The sequence below is a fragment of the Cetorhinus maximus genome, chromosome 2 (assembly GCF_964194155.1).
Source record: "Cetorhinus maximus chromosome 2, sCetMax3.hap1.1, whole genome shotgun sequence".
In the NCBI taxonomy this organism is placed as follows: Eukaryota; Metazoa; Chordata; class Chondrichthyes; order Lamniformes; family Cetorhinidae; genus Cetorhinus; species Cetorhinus maximus.
The window spans coordinates 75,088,012-75,107,592 of record NC_135880.1 but is presented as its reverse complement, the minus strand read 5'-3'; the positions used below and the strand labels follow the sequence as shown (position 1 = coordinate 75,107,592).

The 19,581-nt window shown below is 45.1% G+C and overlaps 1 protein-coding gene across 1 annotated transcript in view; it reads left to right on the top strand.

Moving 5' to 3' along the window:
* Positions 1-19,581, top strand: part of tmem232 (transmembrane protein 232) — a 194,307-nt gene that overhangs the window by 100,063 nt on the left and 74,663 nt on the right. The window contains exon 10 of the mRNA XM_078557836.1: positions 13,718-13,892. Coding sequence (XP_078413962.1) covers positions 13,718-13,892 — 175 coding nt within the window. The remainder of the gene's footprint in view (positions 1-13,717; positions 13,893-19,581) is intronic.

Sequence of the window (19,581 nt, the reverse complement as noted above, 5' to 3'; positions counted from 1 at the left end):
AGGATCCAGTTGTCGTGATCCATGTAGGTACCAACGACATGGGTAGAAATAGGAAAGAGGTTCTTCTTAGAGACAATGAGGAGCTAGGCACTAAATTGAAAAGCAGAACCTCAAAGGTTATAATCTCTGGATTATTACCTGAGCTGCATACAAATTGGCATAGGGTACATAAAATTAGAGAGATGAATACGTGGCTTAAAGATTGATGTGGGAGAAGTGAGTTCTGGTTTGTGGGACACTGGCAACAGTACTGGGGAAAGTGGGCACTGCACCATTGGGACAGTCTACATCTGAACTGGCTGGGACCAGTGTTCTTGCGAACCGCATAACTAGAGAAGTAGAGAGGGTTTTAAACTAAATAGTGGGGGCAGGGGATCAAATGTGGAAAAATGTGGTAAAGAGTAGAGGAAAATAGTAATATGGGAAATGAGGGTCGGAGAATAGCAGGAAGGGACAGAGAGAAAAAACCTAAAAATGCACAAAGAATCAAGACGAGATATTACAAAGATAACAATAAGACTAAACTAAAGACTCTGTATCTGAATGTGCTCAGCATTCATAACAAAGTAAACAAATTGATAGCGCACATTGAAGTAAATAAATGTGATCTGATACCCACTATGGAGACCTGGTTGCAAGATGACGAGGATTGGGTCCTGAATATTGAGGGGTATATGGCCTTCAAGAAGAGGGTAAAGGTGGAGGGGTAGCACTGTTTATCAAGTATGGCATTTGTGCAATAGTCAGAGATGACCTTGGTTCAGGAGATCATGGTGTAGAATCAGTTTGGGTGAGATGAGGAATAGGAGGGGAAATAAGTCACTAGAGGGAGTGGTCTACAGGCCCCCTAACGATAACCTCAATGTAGGATAAAGTAGGACAAAGAACTATTGAGTGCTTGTGATAAAGGGATGGCAATAATCATGGGTGACTTTAATCTAGACATAAACTGGAAAAATCAGATTGACAGTAGCAGCCTGGATGAGGAGTTCATAGAATGCTTTCGAGATAGTTTCTTACAGCAGCATGTTCTGGAACCAACCAGTGAGCAGGTTATGTTAGACTTGGTATTATTAATGTGACAGGATTAATTAATGACCTCTGAGTAAAGGCACCCCTAGCAGTAACCACAATATGATTGAATTTTACATGCTGTTTGAAAGGGAGAAGAGTGGGTCTAAGACTAGTCTTTTAAATTTAAATAAGGGCAACTATGTGGGCATGAAAGCTGAGCTAGCTGAAGTGAACTGGAGTACTAGGCTAGGGGATAGATCAATACAGAAGCAGTGGCAGACATTTAAGGGGATATTTCAGAATACTCAGAATAAATATATTCCTACTATAAAGAAAAATTTTCAGGGAGGACCCACCATCCATGGTTAACTGAAAAAGTTAGGAAAGGTATCAAACTTAACGATAAAAACATATAACTGCGCAAAGATGCATGGCAGATCAGATGATTGGTCAGAATATAAAGAACAGCAGAGAATGACGAAAATGTTAATTGGGAGAAAGAGATTAGAGCATGAGAGGAAGCTAGCTAGAAATGTGAAAACAGATAGCAAGATTTGAACAGGTATTTAAAAAGGAAAGGAGTAAGTAGAGTGAATGTTGGCCTTCTAGAGAATAGAGTTAATAGTATATAATAAGGAAAAGGTGAATAAAATGAATAAATATTTTGCTTCTGTCATCATTATAGAGGATACAAAAATATTCCAGAAATAGCTGTAGATTGTAAGTTGGAAGGGAGAGAGGAACTTGGTGAAATTACAAACACTAGGGAAGCAGTATTGAGCAAACTGATGGAGCTGCAGGCTGATAAGTCTCTGGGTCCAGATGGACTTCATCCAAGGGTCTTAAAAGAGGTGGTGAATGAGGTAGTAGATGCATTGGTGTTCTTTTGCCAAAATTCCCTAGATTCTAGAAAAATTCCATCAGACTGGAAAGTGGCAAATATAACCCCTTTATTCAGGAAGAAAACAGGAAACTGTAGGCCAGTTAGCTTGATGTCTGTCATGGAAAAGGTGTTAGAATCGATCATTAAAGAGGTTATAGCTGTGCTCAAGATAATCGGGAAGAGTCAGCATGGTTTTGTGAAAAGGAAATTATGTTTAACCAATTTATTAGAGTTCTTTGAAGGAATAACACATGCGTTAGATAGAGGGGAGCCTGTTGACGTATTGTACTTGGATTTCCAGAAAGCATTTGATAAGGTGCCACATCAAAGGTTATTGTGAAAAATAAAACCTCATGGTGTAAGGGGTAACATATTAGCCTGGATAGAAGATTGGCTGGCTAACAGAAAACAGACAGTATGCATAAATGGGTCTTGTCTGATTGGCAGGATGTGACAAGTGGAGTCCCACAAAGGTCTATGCTGGGGCCTCAACTTTTGACAATTTACATCAATTACTTAGATGAGGAGAGTGAAGGCATGGTAGCTAATTTTGCAGACAACACAAAGATAGGCAGGAAAGTGTGTTGTGAAGAAAACATAAGGAGTTTGCAGACGGACATGTTGAGTGAGTGGGCAAAAATCTAGCAGATGTGGTATAATGTGGGAAACTGTGAAGTTGTTCACTTTGGCAGGAAGAATAAAAAAGCAGAGTATTACTTAAATGGAGAACGACTGCCGAATTCTGTGGTGCTGAGGGATCTAGGTGTTCTCATGCATGAGTCACAAAAAGTTAGTATGCAGGTACAACATGTAACCAAGAAGGCTTATAGAATACTATCCTTTGTTACACGAGGAATTGAACATAAAATAAGAATTTAAGGTTCAGTTATACAGGGCATTGGTGAGACCACGGGTGGGATTTTCTGCACCCGCCTGCCACCGGGATCTTCTGGTCCTGCCGCAACTCAATGGACATCTGGCTGGGGCGCCGCCTAACCTGCGGTGGGTCCCGCCTGCGATGGGGCCAGAAAATCCTGGCCCACATCTTGAATACCGTGTGCAGTTTTGTCTCCTTATTTAAGAAAGGATGTAAATGCATTGGAGGAATTTCAGAGAAGGTTTACTAGATTGATACGTGGAATGAGCAGGTTGTCTTCTGGGAGTAGGCTGGACAGGCTGGGCTTGTTTCCACTGGAGTTTAGAAGAGTGAGGAGTGACTTGTTTGAAGTATATAAGATCCTGAATGGTCTTGACAAGGTGGACTTGGAAAGGATGTGGGTGAGATTGTGGGTGAGTTCAGAACTAGGGGGCATTGTTTTAAAATTAGGGGGGCCCTTATAGGACAGAGGTGAGGAGAATTTTTTTCTCTCAGATGGTTGTGTAACTTTGGAACTCTCTGCCTTAGAAGGTGGTGGAAGCGGGGTCACTGTGTATTTTTAAGGCAGAGGTTAATAGATTCTAGTTAGGCAAGGGAATGAAAGGTTATCGGAGATAGATGGGAATGTGGAACTTAAAACACAGAGATCAGCCATGATATTATTGAATGGCGGTGCAGACTCGAGGGGCTGAATGGCCTCCTCCTGGTCCTACTTCATGTGTTCATATGTTCAGTTGAATCCTACTATCCTCTGGCAACACTTCTCAATATTCAAGGATTATCCTACAATGTAAAGATAAATCCAGCTTCCCATCTCCACTTCTACAACAATGTTGCAGGATCACAGCAGAATGACACAGCACAAAAGCTGACAACTTAGCCCATCATGCCTATGCCAGCTCTTTGGTAGAGCTATTAAATTAACCTACTCACCTTCTGTTTCCCTATAGCACTGTAATTTCTTTATCCTTCCAGTATTTATCCAATTCACTTTTGAATATTAATATTGAATTTGATTTCACCAGATAATTAACAACTCGCTGCGTAAAAAAAATGTTTCCTCATGTTGCCTCTGGTTCTTTTGCCAATCATCTCCAATCTGTGTCAGCTGGATAGCGACCCTTCTGCCATTCAAAGCAGTTTATCTACTTTTATTTTATAAAAACAATTCATAATTTTATACATCTTTGTCAAATCTCCTTTGAACGTCAAGGAGAGCAATGCCAGCTTCCCCAGTCTCTCCACATAATTGAATTTGTTCATCCCCAGGGTCATTCTAGAATATCTTTTTTGCAGTCTCTTCAAGACCTTCCTAAACTGTAGTGTCCAGAATTAAATGCAATGCTCCAGCTGAGGCCTAATGAGTATTTTATAAAGGCTTAGCTGAACCTCCTTCCTTTGGTACTCTATTCCTCTATTAATAAAGCCAAGGATTCCATGTGCTTTATGCTATGATCCTGTTAGGGACAGTTAATGTTCAAAGAAGAAATCCAAACACCCAGCAACAACCAACAAAACTACACAAGATTTCATATTTTTAAACAAAAAACAAACATTCTTGTATGTAGAGAAATTAAACAAAGCAAGCACCACTAACTCAACACTATACTTATAAAAACTTATGCTATAAACTCAGTTCTATATTTTACTTCCACCCCTCAATCCCTTATCGTACAAAATCTCGAAGGTTTATTCACTTTTCCTGGGACAACCCAAAGTTATGCCATAGCCCTCCGGAATTCACTTTAATTCTCCTCAGTGCTCCAGCTATCCTGAAAGGTAAGAGGCTGTGGGCGTCCTTCCATTAGCTTTTTTGGCTACGTGACCCTCAACCTTTTCTTTATAGATCAGCCTTGTTCATGGCACCAGCAGACACCCAACTGTCTTCCCAAAGCTTTCCAAGCTAACTCTGCTGACTACTTTCAGCTACAGGGCTCTGTGAGGACCGCTGTAGATTTCTTTCCCTAGCTGTAAGTTAGAGCAAATCTTCCAGTTGCTTTTCCTTCACGAAATCCAAACTGAAGATAGAGGCCCACCTGCATCCCGTGCGGTGAATGATGGAGTTAGTCATTTCTCTGCTTGAAATGCAGCTTCTAACTGACTATCATCTCCTTTTGGCGCTCTCACTCCGGCGCAATGCAGTCCCACCAAAGCAGAGCTACAACTGCCACTCCCTGTTCTCCAAATTAAACTGCTTACTTCTGTTAGCAAACACACAAAGATAGTTTAAACAAAAGAACCTTCTACCCCTATAGCCCATCTCTATGACAACATGGCATGCTTTGGGATGATCACAAGCAGAAATGTAAAGGAATTATTTACCTACAACACAACTCTTTGATTCTGTAACCCATGTGAATAATTTATATTGCTAATGGAGTTTACGACCCTTTCTCCAGAATTTCTGTCCCTATCAAGGAACTCTCTTGTTTACAATGAGCTTTCTATTTTTTACCTGGGAACTACATAACTAATTTAAGGGTGTAATTTTCCCATCCCGTTTGCAGTGAGTTTCGTGGCGGGCAGGAGCGGAGAATTCAGTGGCAGGCAAAAAGCCGAAAATCTGCTGACACAAAAACAGCTTGCAATTCTCCGGATGGTGGATTTATGGCAGGTCGGTTATCCTACCGACTAGTGGTGTGAACACCATTTGCATTCATTAACATCTCATGAATGCTCATTAAAACAGCTGCTCAGCGGAATTTTGTCACACCTTCCAGCAGGGAATTACATCAGCCTCAAACCCATTTGAAAAGGGTTGGCATGCACAAGTCGGACCACAATTCGCTGGTAACTTCGAGGTGAGTGCAACATACAAGCCTACCTGCCATGGTGCTGCACCGGTCTTGTTGTGATGAACGTCGCACTGCTGGGACTGTAGAGTTGGCCTGCTCTTGCTCTTTGCCTACATTGTTCCAAAGAACGCCACAGGGCTGTGGCACTCATGCAGGCCTCCACTTTCAGAAACTAGCTCTTCATCTGGGGGTGGGCTGCGAGGCGAGGGTGGTGTTGATGAACACAAGGTGGGCAATGGGGAAGGAAGGTGGTAGAATGGCAGTGAGGGGAAAGGGCGAACACGAGAGGGCCTTTCTGGAGTCACCCTCTAACTCCTTGTTGCCGCAGGAGTGAACAGAGCATAGAAAGAAAGGAGGAGAATCCTTGCGATGAAAGCCACTGAAAGCCAATGGCTTCATTAGCACTATTAAAGGACTACTCAGAACTCAGTGGTTTCACATCACAGTCACTGCATCTCAAGAGTAACACAGAGGAATTTAGAATTTGTGAATGAAGGCAACAGTGAAAGAGGCCCATCAATGAAGGCCTGTCACCAGTTTTGACACTCCTAATGAGCCAAAGGGCAGCCACTCACAGCATAAAGGTGGGAACACCACCACCCAGGAGTTCCCCTCCAAACCACTCATCATCCTGACTTGGAAATATATCGGCGTACCTTCACTGTCACTGGGTCAAAATCCTGGTATCCCCTCCCTAACAGCACTGTGGGTGTACCTACACCACAGGGACTGCAGCAGTTGAAGAAGGCAGCTCACCACCACCTTCTCAAGGGCAATTAGGGATGGGCAATGCCCACATTCCGTAAATGAATTTTAAAAACCCATTGGTCATTAATATGCCATATCAGAGATTGGAGCACAGAGCTAAGATGGGTCACTCATCTCAATTAAACTTTAGCATCTCGCGCAGGGCTCAAGATGTTACATATCTGCGATGCCACCTTGGTCACCTCAATGTGTGCGCTAGTGTCTCAGGGACAAGGCGGGATCTGCCACCATGCATGTGGGGTAGGAAAAACTATGGCCCTTTACAGTTTCCATAGCTTCATCTTTTGGGCTTCACTTTCTTGCCCTTTGAATCATTAATGTCTTCAATGTTTCCTTTTAGAGAGAAGGCAAAAGCTCATTACTGCCTTTGTCAGGGTCCTAATGCAATGGAGGAGGCAAAGGAGGGAGAGGCGACTCTGCGCACAGCTCCAGCAGGAGGGACATGGTCAAATGGAGCCAGAGCATGAACAGGAGGGTCAGGAGGAGAGATCCAGACAACGGGGGCAACTCACCAGACCTAGGATTTATCATAGAAGAGTCTCCTGTTTATAAATGAGTGAGAGGCAACGCCGTGCACGTCTGCGCTTGTCCCAAGATCCGATGCATCACATATGCCACAATATTCGTGAATTCCTGATGCCATGTGGAGTTGCATGGTATTTCCTGCCAGTGGCTTAGAAGGTGACCGCAGCACTAAATTTCTTTGCATATAGTTCTTTCCAAGGATCAACAGGGGACCTGTGCAGCATCTCTTAGTCCACAACGATGCACAAAGGAGGTCACATATGCCCTTTACAGGAGAGCATATCATTATGTCAGGCTTGCTCTGGATGAAGATAGCCAGGCTTCAAGATTCACTGACTTGGCCACCATCTAGGCTTCCCAAGAGTGCAGGGTGCAATAGACTGCACCCATGTGACTATACGGGCTCCATGGCAGCAGCCCCTAATGTTTATAAACCACAAGGCCTATCATTCCATCAATGTACAATTGGTGTGTGATCACCGGAAGCATATACTGCATGTTTATGGTGCATGGTACCCTGGGAGGTGCCATGACTCCTACATCCTGAGTCACTCCCAGGTGCCTGGGTGCCTGAGATTTTCGAGGGGCTATTAAGTCTGCAGGGATGGCTGCTTGGCAACACTGGCTGATGACACCGGTGCGTTGCCCTCAGAGTCGTTCCGAGGAGAGGTACAATGCTGCTCACAGCTCCACACGCTCCCTTATAGAGCAGACTATAGGGCTTCTGAAGATGTGCTTCAGATGCTTGGATCACTCAGGTGGCTCACTACAATACACTCCCAACGGGGTTTCCCACATCATCGCAGTGTGTTGCGCCCTTCACAATCTGGCAATGCAAAGAGGTGAACCCCTGCCAGAGAATGAACTTGAGGAGGATGAGAGCTCAGGAACCTCAGGAGATTGCTGAGGGTCAATATGAGCACAATCACACTGTGGAGGAAGGAAGACATGGGAGACGTGCCCGTGATACGTTAATTGCTGACAGGTTTCAGGAAGAGTAAAGTGAAGGCAAATGGCCACATCTCTCTTAGCTCTCAATGCCATTTACATTCACCTCAGGGGCCATTTACTTTCATCTCAGGGGGTGTCCACCCACTTGCAGCGAGAACGAGTCCTGAATTCACACTTGCACACTCTGGCCTCATGTATCGCCAGGCCAGGATCTTTTCTGTGATCCGTGGGGCCCTGTGAGTGAGCTCAACCTGGGAACTGAGAGTCTACTTAGGAACAGGAGTGATGTGAGAGAAGGCTTGAAGCCTTTGCCACCACCTAATGATGCAAACACTGCTGCGACTAAGATGTGGACATGCCAAGGGATCTCCTCCTCCCGTGCATGTCTTTTCTTCTGCCACTACCACTGAGGAGACACAAATGCCGCTAGAATATCAATGCTGATTAGCTGCCCTCACTCAATGGTGTTCCTTGAGGAAGAAGGGTTGGAGACGCTTACATCGCACACTTCAAATAAAGATTTAGGCACATCTCCATGACATCACATAATGGTGCAGAGACTAGTTCAACTGAGGTAGACATCACAGGAATGTGAATCTAAGAGCGGGACACTATCACTGAGTGGGAGGGTGGCTAAACCTCGAAATAAGAGGATTCCAAAGAACAATCACAACGCCTTCAGTTTCCCAAAACATTCACATAACCATCAAATGTATTCACAAAGTGCAATTTCTTTAAGTGAATAGCACACCTGTGACCCAAAAGTGACATCAATTTTTCTTAACTTTCATAACTGTACTGCTACGCCTGGGTGCAGCCCCGACATCCACAGCAGAGGTGGAGGCAGCCTGCTGAATACTACGTCCTGATGTCTGCAATGACCTTGGCGGACCTCCTCTGGTGGCCCGAGGCCTGGAGGGCCCCAGCCTCATAAGGGTCACCTGCTCAGGCGCAGAAGCTCTCCTCAGTGGCCTGAGAAGCTGGAGTGGATGGCGCCACAGGCAGAGGGGGCTGTGAGCGATTGCACACACTTGGAGTGTTCTGAGAAGAGGCTCCCAAGTGCCTGGCTGATGCTCATCCTCCCTGTGGGTGCCTGAAGACCCCACCCTGACTCCTGCAGGAGATGGTGCACCTGGAGGGAAGTCAAGGTGCCTCGTCCCCATGTCACCTACATCTTGATGGTGACCACCAGCATGTGTGGCCATGAAGTGCAGGGCTGAGCGTATATCCGGCAAGACCTGCTGCACCAAGGTCTCCATGTTAGTTGCCAGCCTTCCCATGTTGATCTTGAGATGTTCGCATGTTGAACCCACAAAATCAGACAGAACGTAGAAGGACTGCTCCATCGTCCACTCTAGTCTGCTGAGTGACTGTCGAATCTCTGCCTGATGTTCTGCTGCCTGTCGTTGCATCTCCAGCATTGGGTTGGCAGCCACTTCCAGAGGCTCATCATCAACTTGGACTGAGAGGATGGCTCTTCTCCAGCTGAGTGCTGGAGACCCAAGCTGTCCCTGTCTCCAACTGCTGCGGGGACGTCAAGAGAGGTGTTCTGCAGAAAGTGAGCCCAAGCCTAATCTACAGCTGTGCCCCACCAACGTGTATGGCTCTGAGCTGGTGTAGGGTGCATGTGAGTGCCATGACGGTTTTTCCAAAGCTTCCTCTTTGGACGTGATCTGGGGGCTCGCACTACTGCTGGACTGGCTTGAGGGCCTCGATCTGCTTGTACCTAGGGAATAGAAAATAGAGTATCAGTTAATGAGCATGAGCTAGTTAAAATTGCATGTGACCCACTGTGAATGTCTGGATTTGATGAGGTGATGGAGCTGTGATCCATACTAGGTTGCTGGGAGAGGCCGATCTCGCCTTCTCCACAGGAGTGATCTCTGTCCTCTCCAGCCAGCTCAGCTGCAGCCTCCTCAAACTCAGTAAGGGCAATGATGTCGGCTGTCCTTTCCCTAGTCTGCGATCCCTTGCACCTGTTGTGCGCCAGCTTGGCCTGTATGAGAAGAAAGAAAGGCATGTGATTAGAAGGGATGCAGCAGAGGTTGGGTGAGATGCATGTTCCCTGTGTGTGTTGTGCCCTCCCCAGAAGGGCCAGAGGATGGAGTGTGAGCAACATGATAGTTGGGATGGTGGTGAAGTGAAAGTCTCAGTGACAGAATGAGTGTTAATATGTGTTCCCCGCTAATTGTTGTGTGAGATCCCTGAAGAGAGTAGCCATTTGAATGCATGATGCCATGATGAGAGTTTGATATTGGAGGGAGTTGAAGGATGACTTACCCTGGCAGGGCGGATGAGATCATTCATCCTCTTCCTGCACTGAATGGCATTTTGGGCGCGGTTGCCAGCATCACTGACCTGCTCTGTAGTGGTCTCCCAGGCCAGAGAGGTGAGGCTTCTGCACATCCTGCAGCCATCCCTGGGATACAGTGCTTGCCTGTGATCCTGCACTCCTCTGATCAAGGCCTGGAGGGCCTGGTGGGTGAAGTGGGGGGCTGCCTTCTTCTTGAGGCTCTTGGCCTTCTCCTTGCTCTGAGACATCTCTGCACATGCCTGCAAGACAGGTGGGCTGGAGAGAGTGAGATTATCTGTTGGGCTGTCCTTTAAATATGGCACCCGGACCTTCAACCTCGCCAGCTGATGGTGGGCAGACGAATCAGATCCTGACCCCCCCCGCCAGGTGATTCAGCCCGATACTTGTCTGTGCATAATTAATGACCCTCCAAACACAGAATCGGGCATGAGTTCCCGCCGCTCCAGCCAGCAGGGTGGGCGCCACCAAAACCACCTGTCATCGCATTTAGCCTCATACATGGAAAATTCAGCCCTAAATGATTTATTGAAGTAAAGGTAGACCTTCTGGTTCCATTACAAGCCCAAAGATGCACCATTTATTGTTCAAGTTTTACACTTCTACCTCTGACCTTGTAGAATAAGCGTAGGTTAGCTTTTAACTGTAATTAACTCCAAGCTTGTTTGAATTGCATTTACAACAGAGTTTCTCAATCATGATTTCCCATTCATCTTATACTTTAATTCCTAAAACATATGAAGTATGAACTAGATATTTGCAACATTTATTAACAGCCTTTTCAAGTTGCCCTTACACCTTCAAAAATTTGTCTACATACACCCCCAGGTGTCTCTGTTCCTGCACTCCCTAAAGATTGTACCATTAAGTTTGTATTGCCTCTCCTCATTCTTCCTAGCAAAACATTTTACTTCGCGTTTAATTAGTGTTAAACTACATTTGCTATTTGTCTACCCTATTCACAACGTCTCAATGTTTACTACTTTTTCAAGTTTTGTGTAGTGCAAACTTTGAAATTATGCCCTGTATACACAAGTCTAAATTATTAATATATACCAAAAAGTGCAGTCTCCAAAAGTCGATCCCTGGAGACCACCATTGTCTACTTCCTCCCATCTGGAAAACAACCATTCACCTGTATTACAATAAAAACAGAATAAAATAAAATGCTGGAAATACTCAGCAGATCAGGCAGCTTTTGGAGAGAAATAAGAGTTAACATTTCAGGTCAATAATCCTGTATGCATTTCGGAAATTCCTCTCTCTCATTGTCCATGATTTTTATCAGAAAAGCAATTGTCCTAATACCATGGGGGAACTCCACTGCATACTCTTGCCTAGTACTTTGTCAAATTTCTTTTGAAAGCTTTTGAAGGTTGACAACATCAACCAGACAACCCTCATTAACCCTCTCCGTTATTTCATCAAAGAACTCCATTAAGTTGGTTGAATATAATATGCCTTTAACAAACCATGTTAATTTTCATTATTAGCCCATACTTTTCCAAATGCTAATTAACGTTACCTTAAACTTCTTAAACCCCTTGCCTCCTCCACCCTTACCTTCAATAATGTTATGGACTTCTTTGTCACTAAGATTGAGACCGTCTGTTCAGCTGCTTCTTTCCCTACCCAAGCCCAGCAGGCCAAACTTCCCTTAAGGTTACCCCTGCCCTAGCCCTGAACTCCCATATTTCTCCAGTTTCTCTCCTAGCTTTCATCATGCCTTCTCTGAGCTCATCTTGTCCATGAGATTTACCTCTTGCTCTCTCAACCCTATTCCCACCGATTTTCTGACTACCAACTTCCCTTCCTGGCCCCATGTTAGTTGATATTATTAATGGTTCCCTCTCCTCTGATGCAGACCGTCCTTCCTTTTAAATCTGCTTATCACCCCTCTTCTCAAAGAAAACATGTTTGACTCTTCTGTCCTTGTAAACTACCACCCGATCTTCAAACTCCCTTTTTCCTCCAAAGTCGTTGAATGTGTTGTCACCGCTCAAAACTGTGCTCATCTTTCCTGGAGCTCCATGTTTGAATCCCTCCAATTAGGTTTCCACTTTTGCCACAGTACTGAAATAGCCCTAACCAGAGTCATGGATGACATCTTATGTGACTGTAACCTTGGTAAACTATCCTACTTAATTCTTCTTGACCTGTCTGCTGCCTTTGACATGGTTAACAACACCACATCCTCTAATGCCTCTACTCTGCTGTCTGGTTGGGTGGGCTTGCACTCATCCTGGATTCATTCTCAACTAGTCAGTTTGAACTGAGAATCACCTGAGATGGTTTCTCTTCTTGATCCTGCATTGTTATTTGGAGCCATGCAAAGATCTACCATTTGGCCCCCTCCTATTTACTTGTTTCCACCCTTGGCAGTTTCATTTGAGAACATAATAATATGTTCCACATCTGATTTCCCCAGTATTTTGCCTTTAATCAACATGTTCTACATGTATGCTGATGATACCCAGCTCTGTCACACTTTGACTCCTCTTGACCCCTCCACTATCTCTGATTCGTCACACTGCTTGTCCAACATCCAGTACTGATGAACAGAAATTTCCTCCAACTAAATATTGGGAAGATTAAAGCCATTGGCTTCAGTTACCACTACAAATTCCATTCCCTGGCACTGACTTCATCCCTCTTGCTGGCCACCGTCTGAGGCTGAACCAAACTGTTTATATTCTTGGTGTTGTATTGACCTTTAGATGAGTTTCCAACCATATATCTGCTCCATCCCCAAGACCATCTACTTCAACCTCCGTAGCATTGCTCTATTCCACCCCTGTCTCAGCCCATTTGCTGCTGAAATCTTCTTCCATGCCTTTGTAACATGTAGACTTTACGATTCCAAAGTTGTTCTGGCTGGCCTCCCATCTTCCACCCTTCATAATCAACCAAAACTCTATTGTTCATGCTAACTTACATCAGCCCTGTGAGCACTGATGTACATTGGCTTCTGGTTGGCCACCATTTGATTCTAAAATTCAAATCCCTCCATGACTTTGGCTCTCCCTATCTCTGTAACTTCCTCCAGCCCTACATCCCTCTTGAATTCTGCACCTTACCTTCTGACCTCTTGCACATTCCTGATTTTAATCACATTATCTAATATTTCTTTATGTGGCTCAAGGTCAAATTTTGTTTGGTAACTCTCCTGTGAAGCACCTTGGGACATTTTACAATATTAAAGGCCTTATTTAATTGTTGTGATTGCATGCTTTTCTCTAAGAACTGCTTTCCCATAGTAGCCTTATTTAAAATTGTCGGGGACCAGGAGCAGCAGAGAATTTTGCAGATTGGAATGCACTATCCCAGCCAAATCACTTATGTTTTGGAAAGAACAGGTTCGGACAGAGAATGGACACCCTTTATTCGGTTGTCTTTTCTACTTAGATTTGGACTGCAAAAGTATACAAGGAAGAGCTGGTGTTCTTTAGCAGTATTATGATAGAGCCATAGAAGTGCAATAATGCATGCTGTTAGTATTGCAAACTTAAAAATATGAAACCAACATGTAACTAGATGTATTTTAATTCTAGGAAAATGTGAGCACAGAAGATCGGCATGTTTGTCCCTTGCAGCTAAGCTATCTCTATTGCTGTATACTAGGAGACATTTGTCTCTATGGCAGCACCTCAGAAATCCAAAAAGCTGCCCTAATTGGGTTTGGAAATTCATCAAAGTCACCCAATAGGACAAATACACCAGGATTGCTTCAACTTCTACAGATTCAGCCAGCGACAACACCAGGAGTTGGTAAGTCCCATGATGAAATGCAAATTAGATTATAAAAATTCAAAATTGATAGTAAACCACCAGAATAATTGATGATAATGCTACAACTGATATTTACGTTATACTCCTGTATCTATCTACTTATTAAAAACTTTATATCTGCATTCAGTTCTTGTCTGTACAATCTAACCTACTGTTGTCACATTTTTCATGTTTTTTGTTTCTATTTGTTCCAATTATAAAATTCTGTGTCCAGATTTATAATGGGCCAGATTTTGTGTTCAGTTGTGAATCACTGACGTTTACCATTCATTGTGCTTACGGTTAGACTTTTAGTCGGCTTTTGAGCAACAACTTACAGTTTAAAGATCTTAAACAGCACGATACCCTCAGAAATTCTGTGTGAACAGCACAAAAAACAGCGTGTCTCTTCAGCCAATCAGATGGAAGAATCTTTATTGAGGCCCGGATTTTCATTACTAAGGCCAGTTCAGCACTGAGTCCTGCTGAGTTCAGGTTTCCCCTATGTGTGAATCACACCCCACCCCCTCTACCCTGCTGGCAAAAATAGGATCTGTCAAAAATTGGGGCAGATCTTCCATATCTGGTCCCACCTAGCATTTTTGAAGATTTGTGGAGACTTCCCAGAGTCTAAACCAGGAAGTATAACGTAGAATATTTAAAGCAATGTAAAATCATGTACAGAAACCAAAACAAAAACAAGGTGATGAAGAGAGGGAGATAAAAGAGACAAAGAAAATGTTTTTAAATTCTGAAGAAGTGAGACTCTCGATTTGTAAAGTTATATTTTCAAGGCCAAAAAGGTCTTTTGGCAGTAACTAAGATTCATCACGCAGTTAAAAATTCACTCACATCTGAATGCACCGTCTCTTGTGTATTTTGGGGCAACTAGTGGGTAAGCACTGCAATTTCACATCCTTCATATGTTTTAATGCCAAATGTTTTGGAGGGGATACCGCTATGGTGAAACTTTTGCAGGAGTGGAGCAGCAACTTGTAGATTTCCACAATTAACTGTACATGTATGGACTCCAGAAATGTTTGTCCAATTTACACTATAATAACAATGGTCCCTGATCGCCTCACAACTATTTTTAATGCAATATCTGGCCTGAGTTTTGGCTATAAACTTGTTGACTTGTTGTACTGTGTAATTGCACAGTTTAGACACTGTGGTGGCTGTGAAGCAAATTTCCAAACTATTCTAGCTCTGAAGTGATTTTTCTTTAACTGTTTTTCTTTCTCTCAGTTAAACCAATTTTACTAATAGCATTCAACGTTTAAATTTATAATTTTTTTGTTTTAATTGTAAATTTAATAACATTGCTTCCTTTCAACAGTTTTGGGCTTCCTACTGCTGCTTTAAAATAATACTGAGACTTATTAGGCCTGTTCTGCTTCTTAACCTTGCTATTTAACCAAGTTAACAAGGCCCTGGTCAGGGAGTTAATGGATATTCACCCAGCAACAATGAAGGAATAATGATGTAAACCTCTTCTAAAGCCTGCTACTTTTAGTGTTTCTGATATAGGTTGCCTTTGAAACAACTTCAGTAAGTTGGTGTCATTATTTCAAGATATGCCTGATGCTGCTGACATGGCCTCCTACATTCCCTGTTGAACTATGATTGGTGTCTTGCTTGATGGTGATTGAGGAGTGAGGAATCAGGCTATGAAGTTACAGGTTGTGTTGGTATGCAATTCTATTGCTGTTGATAGCCCACAGTGGCTCATCAATACCCAATTTTTTCCAAGTCAGGATGGTGAGTGACTTGCAGGGGAACTTCCAGGTGGTGGAGTTCCCATCTACCTGCTGCCCTTGTCCTTCTACAGATGGTAGCAGTCGTGGGTTTAGAAGGTGCTGTCGAAGGAGCCTTGGTGAATTCCTGCAATGCATCTTATAGATGGTACACACTGCTGCTACTATGGGTCGGTAGTGGAGGGAGTGAATGTTTGTGGATGTGGTACCAATCAAGTGGGCTGCTTTGCCCTGGCTCTCTCTAAGGGATCGGAAGCTGCTGCAAAGTCATGGCTGCCAAAGGGAGGAGACCTGCTGCTCCCAAATTTAGCAATGCCTTCCTCAGGTGCAGTGGAGGCTGGCTGTGAAGTCCTCTACCCCTGCTCTGGGCGAAGACCAGCAAGCAAAGTGACAAATCCAGCATGGGAGGCAGTGGCAGCGGTGGTCAGCACCATCGACCTGCAAAAGAGGACAGCCACCCAGTACCGAAAGAGGATGAATGATCTCCTCAAGTAACTCACTCTTCTCATCAATCTCAACTCACACACTCACAAACACACCCACAGGGATCTCACTCTGCCACCTCAAGGGACATCAACATTCATTCTCTCGCACAAACTTCATCTGCCCTGCGGATCATGTCCTCATCCTGTCCATGGCACCACTCATCATCCACACATGCCAGGCATCCTTCTCCTCTGGCCTGGCAGGTGTCCTGCTTACACTCTCTCCATCTGTCTTCATGCAGGACAAGCTGGCACACAACAAGAGGGAGAGGTCACAGACTGGTGGAGGAGTGCCTGACATCAAGGTCCTCACAGACTTTGAAAATAGAATCATCCAGCTGGCCAGCAACGATCTAGACTGTTCCTGTGCTGATGGTGAAGTCGGTGGTGCTCAATCCAGTGAGGATCCAGCAGTGCAACATCAGACAACCATGCTGTGAGTCAGTTCCCTGTTTTGCAGTCCCCTGCCATGCACTAATTATCTCTCCTAGCTTTCATAGGCAAATTTGGGAAGGAGCCAAGGGGATCCATGAGCCAGGTCCTCAACTCAAATCTCAAAGACACCTCAGAAGAAGAATCTGATGACACCCTAATTGAAGGCCCTTCACAGCGCTCATCCACTCCCTCCACCAGCGCAGAGACACACACCTCGGTGGGACCTAGTTCTAGAGTAGCCTCAGGGGTCAAATCTGGTGAGCACATCACACTATCTGATCCACAGCAGGTGGCAGCAGGGACTTCCCAGTTTTCTGGCATTCGGATGGCTGCTGGAGGCCAGAAATCTGCTGAGTCTGAGTCAGATGATGAGCCTCTGGACTGGGTCATTTCTCAGGCGCTGGAGCTGCAATAGCAAGCCCGGGAATATCAGGAAGGGATGTTCACTGCACTCCTCAGATTGCAAAGCACGTTGGAGGAGTCTGTCCTCCTTCAGGCTGAGGTGATAGCGCCAGCATGCCAAAGCACCGAGGTCAACACTGGTAGGTATGCGCTGACACCATGGATGGCCTCCAACAGTGTGTACATGAGAGGGGTGCTGGGCAGTTCAATCTCACTCTAGCTTCCCCTTCTCCTCAAGGAATCAGCCAGAGGCCCTTGGCACCCATTGGGAGGAGGATCAGCAGGTGCACACCTGGTGCCATCCACCCAGGTGACTACATTAGTGTCTGGCCCATCTGAATCCCCTATTCCTGTGACCCCAGCAGCTCCGGTTCCACAGACCAAGGAGGGTGCCGCTGCCACACAGAGGATGCCTGCCAAGCTCATCATAGGGTGTAGCAGTCAACAGGCTGGCTCCACCTCCACTCTGGATGTCAGGGGAGCACCAAGACGCAGTGGCAGGGTTAGGGAGGCTAAGAAGATGTAGTTCACAGCCTGGGCATAGGTGTTAATCACTTGTAATTAACGTTCATTGTTGTAACTAAACTCTTAAGAATTTCTCCTTGCATATGGCTCCTTGTTATGATGAGCAGTGCTCATGTCATTCAGATGTGAAACCTTGGTTCCTGCACAAGATAAAGGCAGGTGTCTCAGTCTGGGACCTCTTCCCTGTACAGTGTATAACCTTTGGACCAAAGTGATGGTCCAGCTTCACACTCACTGGACACATCAGTGATGCCTGCATCTCAATGGTGCTTGCTATTATTGCCAGAATGTCGTGGGCAGGCATCACAGAGTTCCACCATTCTCTCTGTGCGCTCTCAGAACCTTTGAGGTGGAGCTGGCCACTCCATTTCTTCAACATCTGTGACCTGACAGAGTCAGGTGCTAAAGGCTGACAAAGCATCAGGTGCATTTAAAGATTCACGGCTGCGTTTCCATGATATGACCCTGATTACAGAGCACAAGTGAGCAACCCTCAGCCAGAGAGAAGTCAGATATTCAGAGAGGAAATGTGAAGATCAATGGAATGTCCTCACTGCATTTCATCATCGTCCTATTAGGGCCTCCGCTGCATCTCCATGACATGAGCCTGAGCACTGAGGTTATATGCACCGCCATCAGCCACACAGGAGTCAAACATTCACAGATGCAAGGTGAGGATGTCAGGACTGTCCACACTGCACCTCGTCATCATCCTCCACGAATCTTGCAGCTATAAGGGCCTCCCAAGAGTGCCTGCCTCGTCTGGCCTCATTGCTGGTATCCTTACCTTCGAGGGCCTCATCATCGTCATCCCCTTCGATGACATCCTCATCGGAGGATACATGCAGCTCCTCACCAGAACCCCATTTTCAAGATGGTTTGCTCCACCAAAGTCCGGGTCCAGGCATGAACCTCATTCTACCATTACTCTGCTGCAGCCTGAGGCTGCCGAATGGGTGTCATCAGCCACCTCTTCTGTGGGTAGCCTTTGTTCCCGAGGAGCCAACCCTGCAGCCTCTCTGGACCCTGGAAGATACCAGGGATCTGAGAATTGTTAAGCATGTAGAAGATGTGGACACTCCCTGGGAATCATGCGCAGACATGTAGGATACGTTTGTCGTGGTCATAGACCAGCTGAACATTCAGTGAGTGGTATCCCTTGTGGTTCACGAAGTTGACTGCTTGTTGCCACGGAGGTCTAAGCATCACATTAATGCAGTCGATTGCACCCTGCATCTGTGGAAAACCTGAGATCTGCGCAAATCCCATTGCTCTTGCTTCCATAAGACCATAAGACATAGGAGCAGAAATTAGACCATTCGGCCCATCGAGTTTGCTCCGCCATTCAGTCATGGCTGATAAGTTTCTCAACCCCATTCTCCCGCCTTCTCCCTATAACCTTTGATCCCCTTACCAATCAAGAACTATCTATCTCGGTCTTAAATACACTCAATGACCTGGCCTCCACAGCCTTCTGTGGCAATGAATTCCATAGATTCACCACTCTCTAGCTAAAGAAGTTTCTCCTCATCTCTGTTCTAAAAGGTCTTCCCTTTACTCTGAGGCTGTGCCCTCGGGTCCTAGTCTCTCCTACTAATGGAAACATCTTCCCCACGTCCACTCTATCCAGGCCTTTCAGTATTCTGTAAGTTTCAATCAGATCCCCCCTCATCCTTCTAAACTCCATCGAGTATAGACCCAGAGTCCTCAAACATTCCTCATATGTTAAGCCTTTCATCCCTGGGATCGTTCTCGTGAACCTCCTCTGGACCCTCTCCAGGGCCAGAACATCCTTCCTGAGATACGGGGCCCAAAATTGCTCACAATATTCTAAATGTGGTCTGACCAGAGCCCTATAAAGCCTCAGCAGCACATCCCTGCTTTTATATTCTAGTCCTCTCGAAATAAATGCCAACATTGCATTTGCCTTCCTAACTACCGACTCAACCTGCAAGTTAACCTTAAGAGAATCCTGGACTAGGACTCCCAAGTCCCTTTGCACTCCAGATTTCTGAATTCTCTCCCCATTTAGAAAATAGTCTATGCCTCTATTCTTCCTCATGCATGACCTCACACTTCCTCATG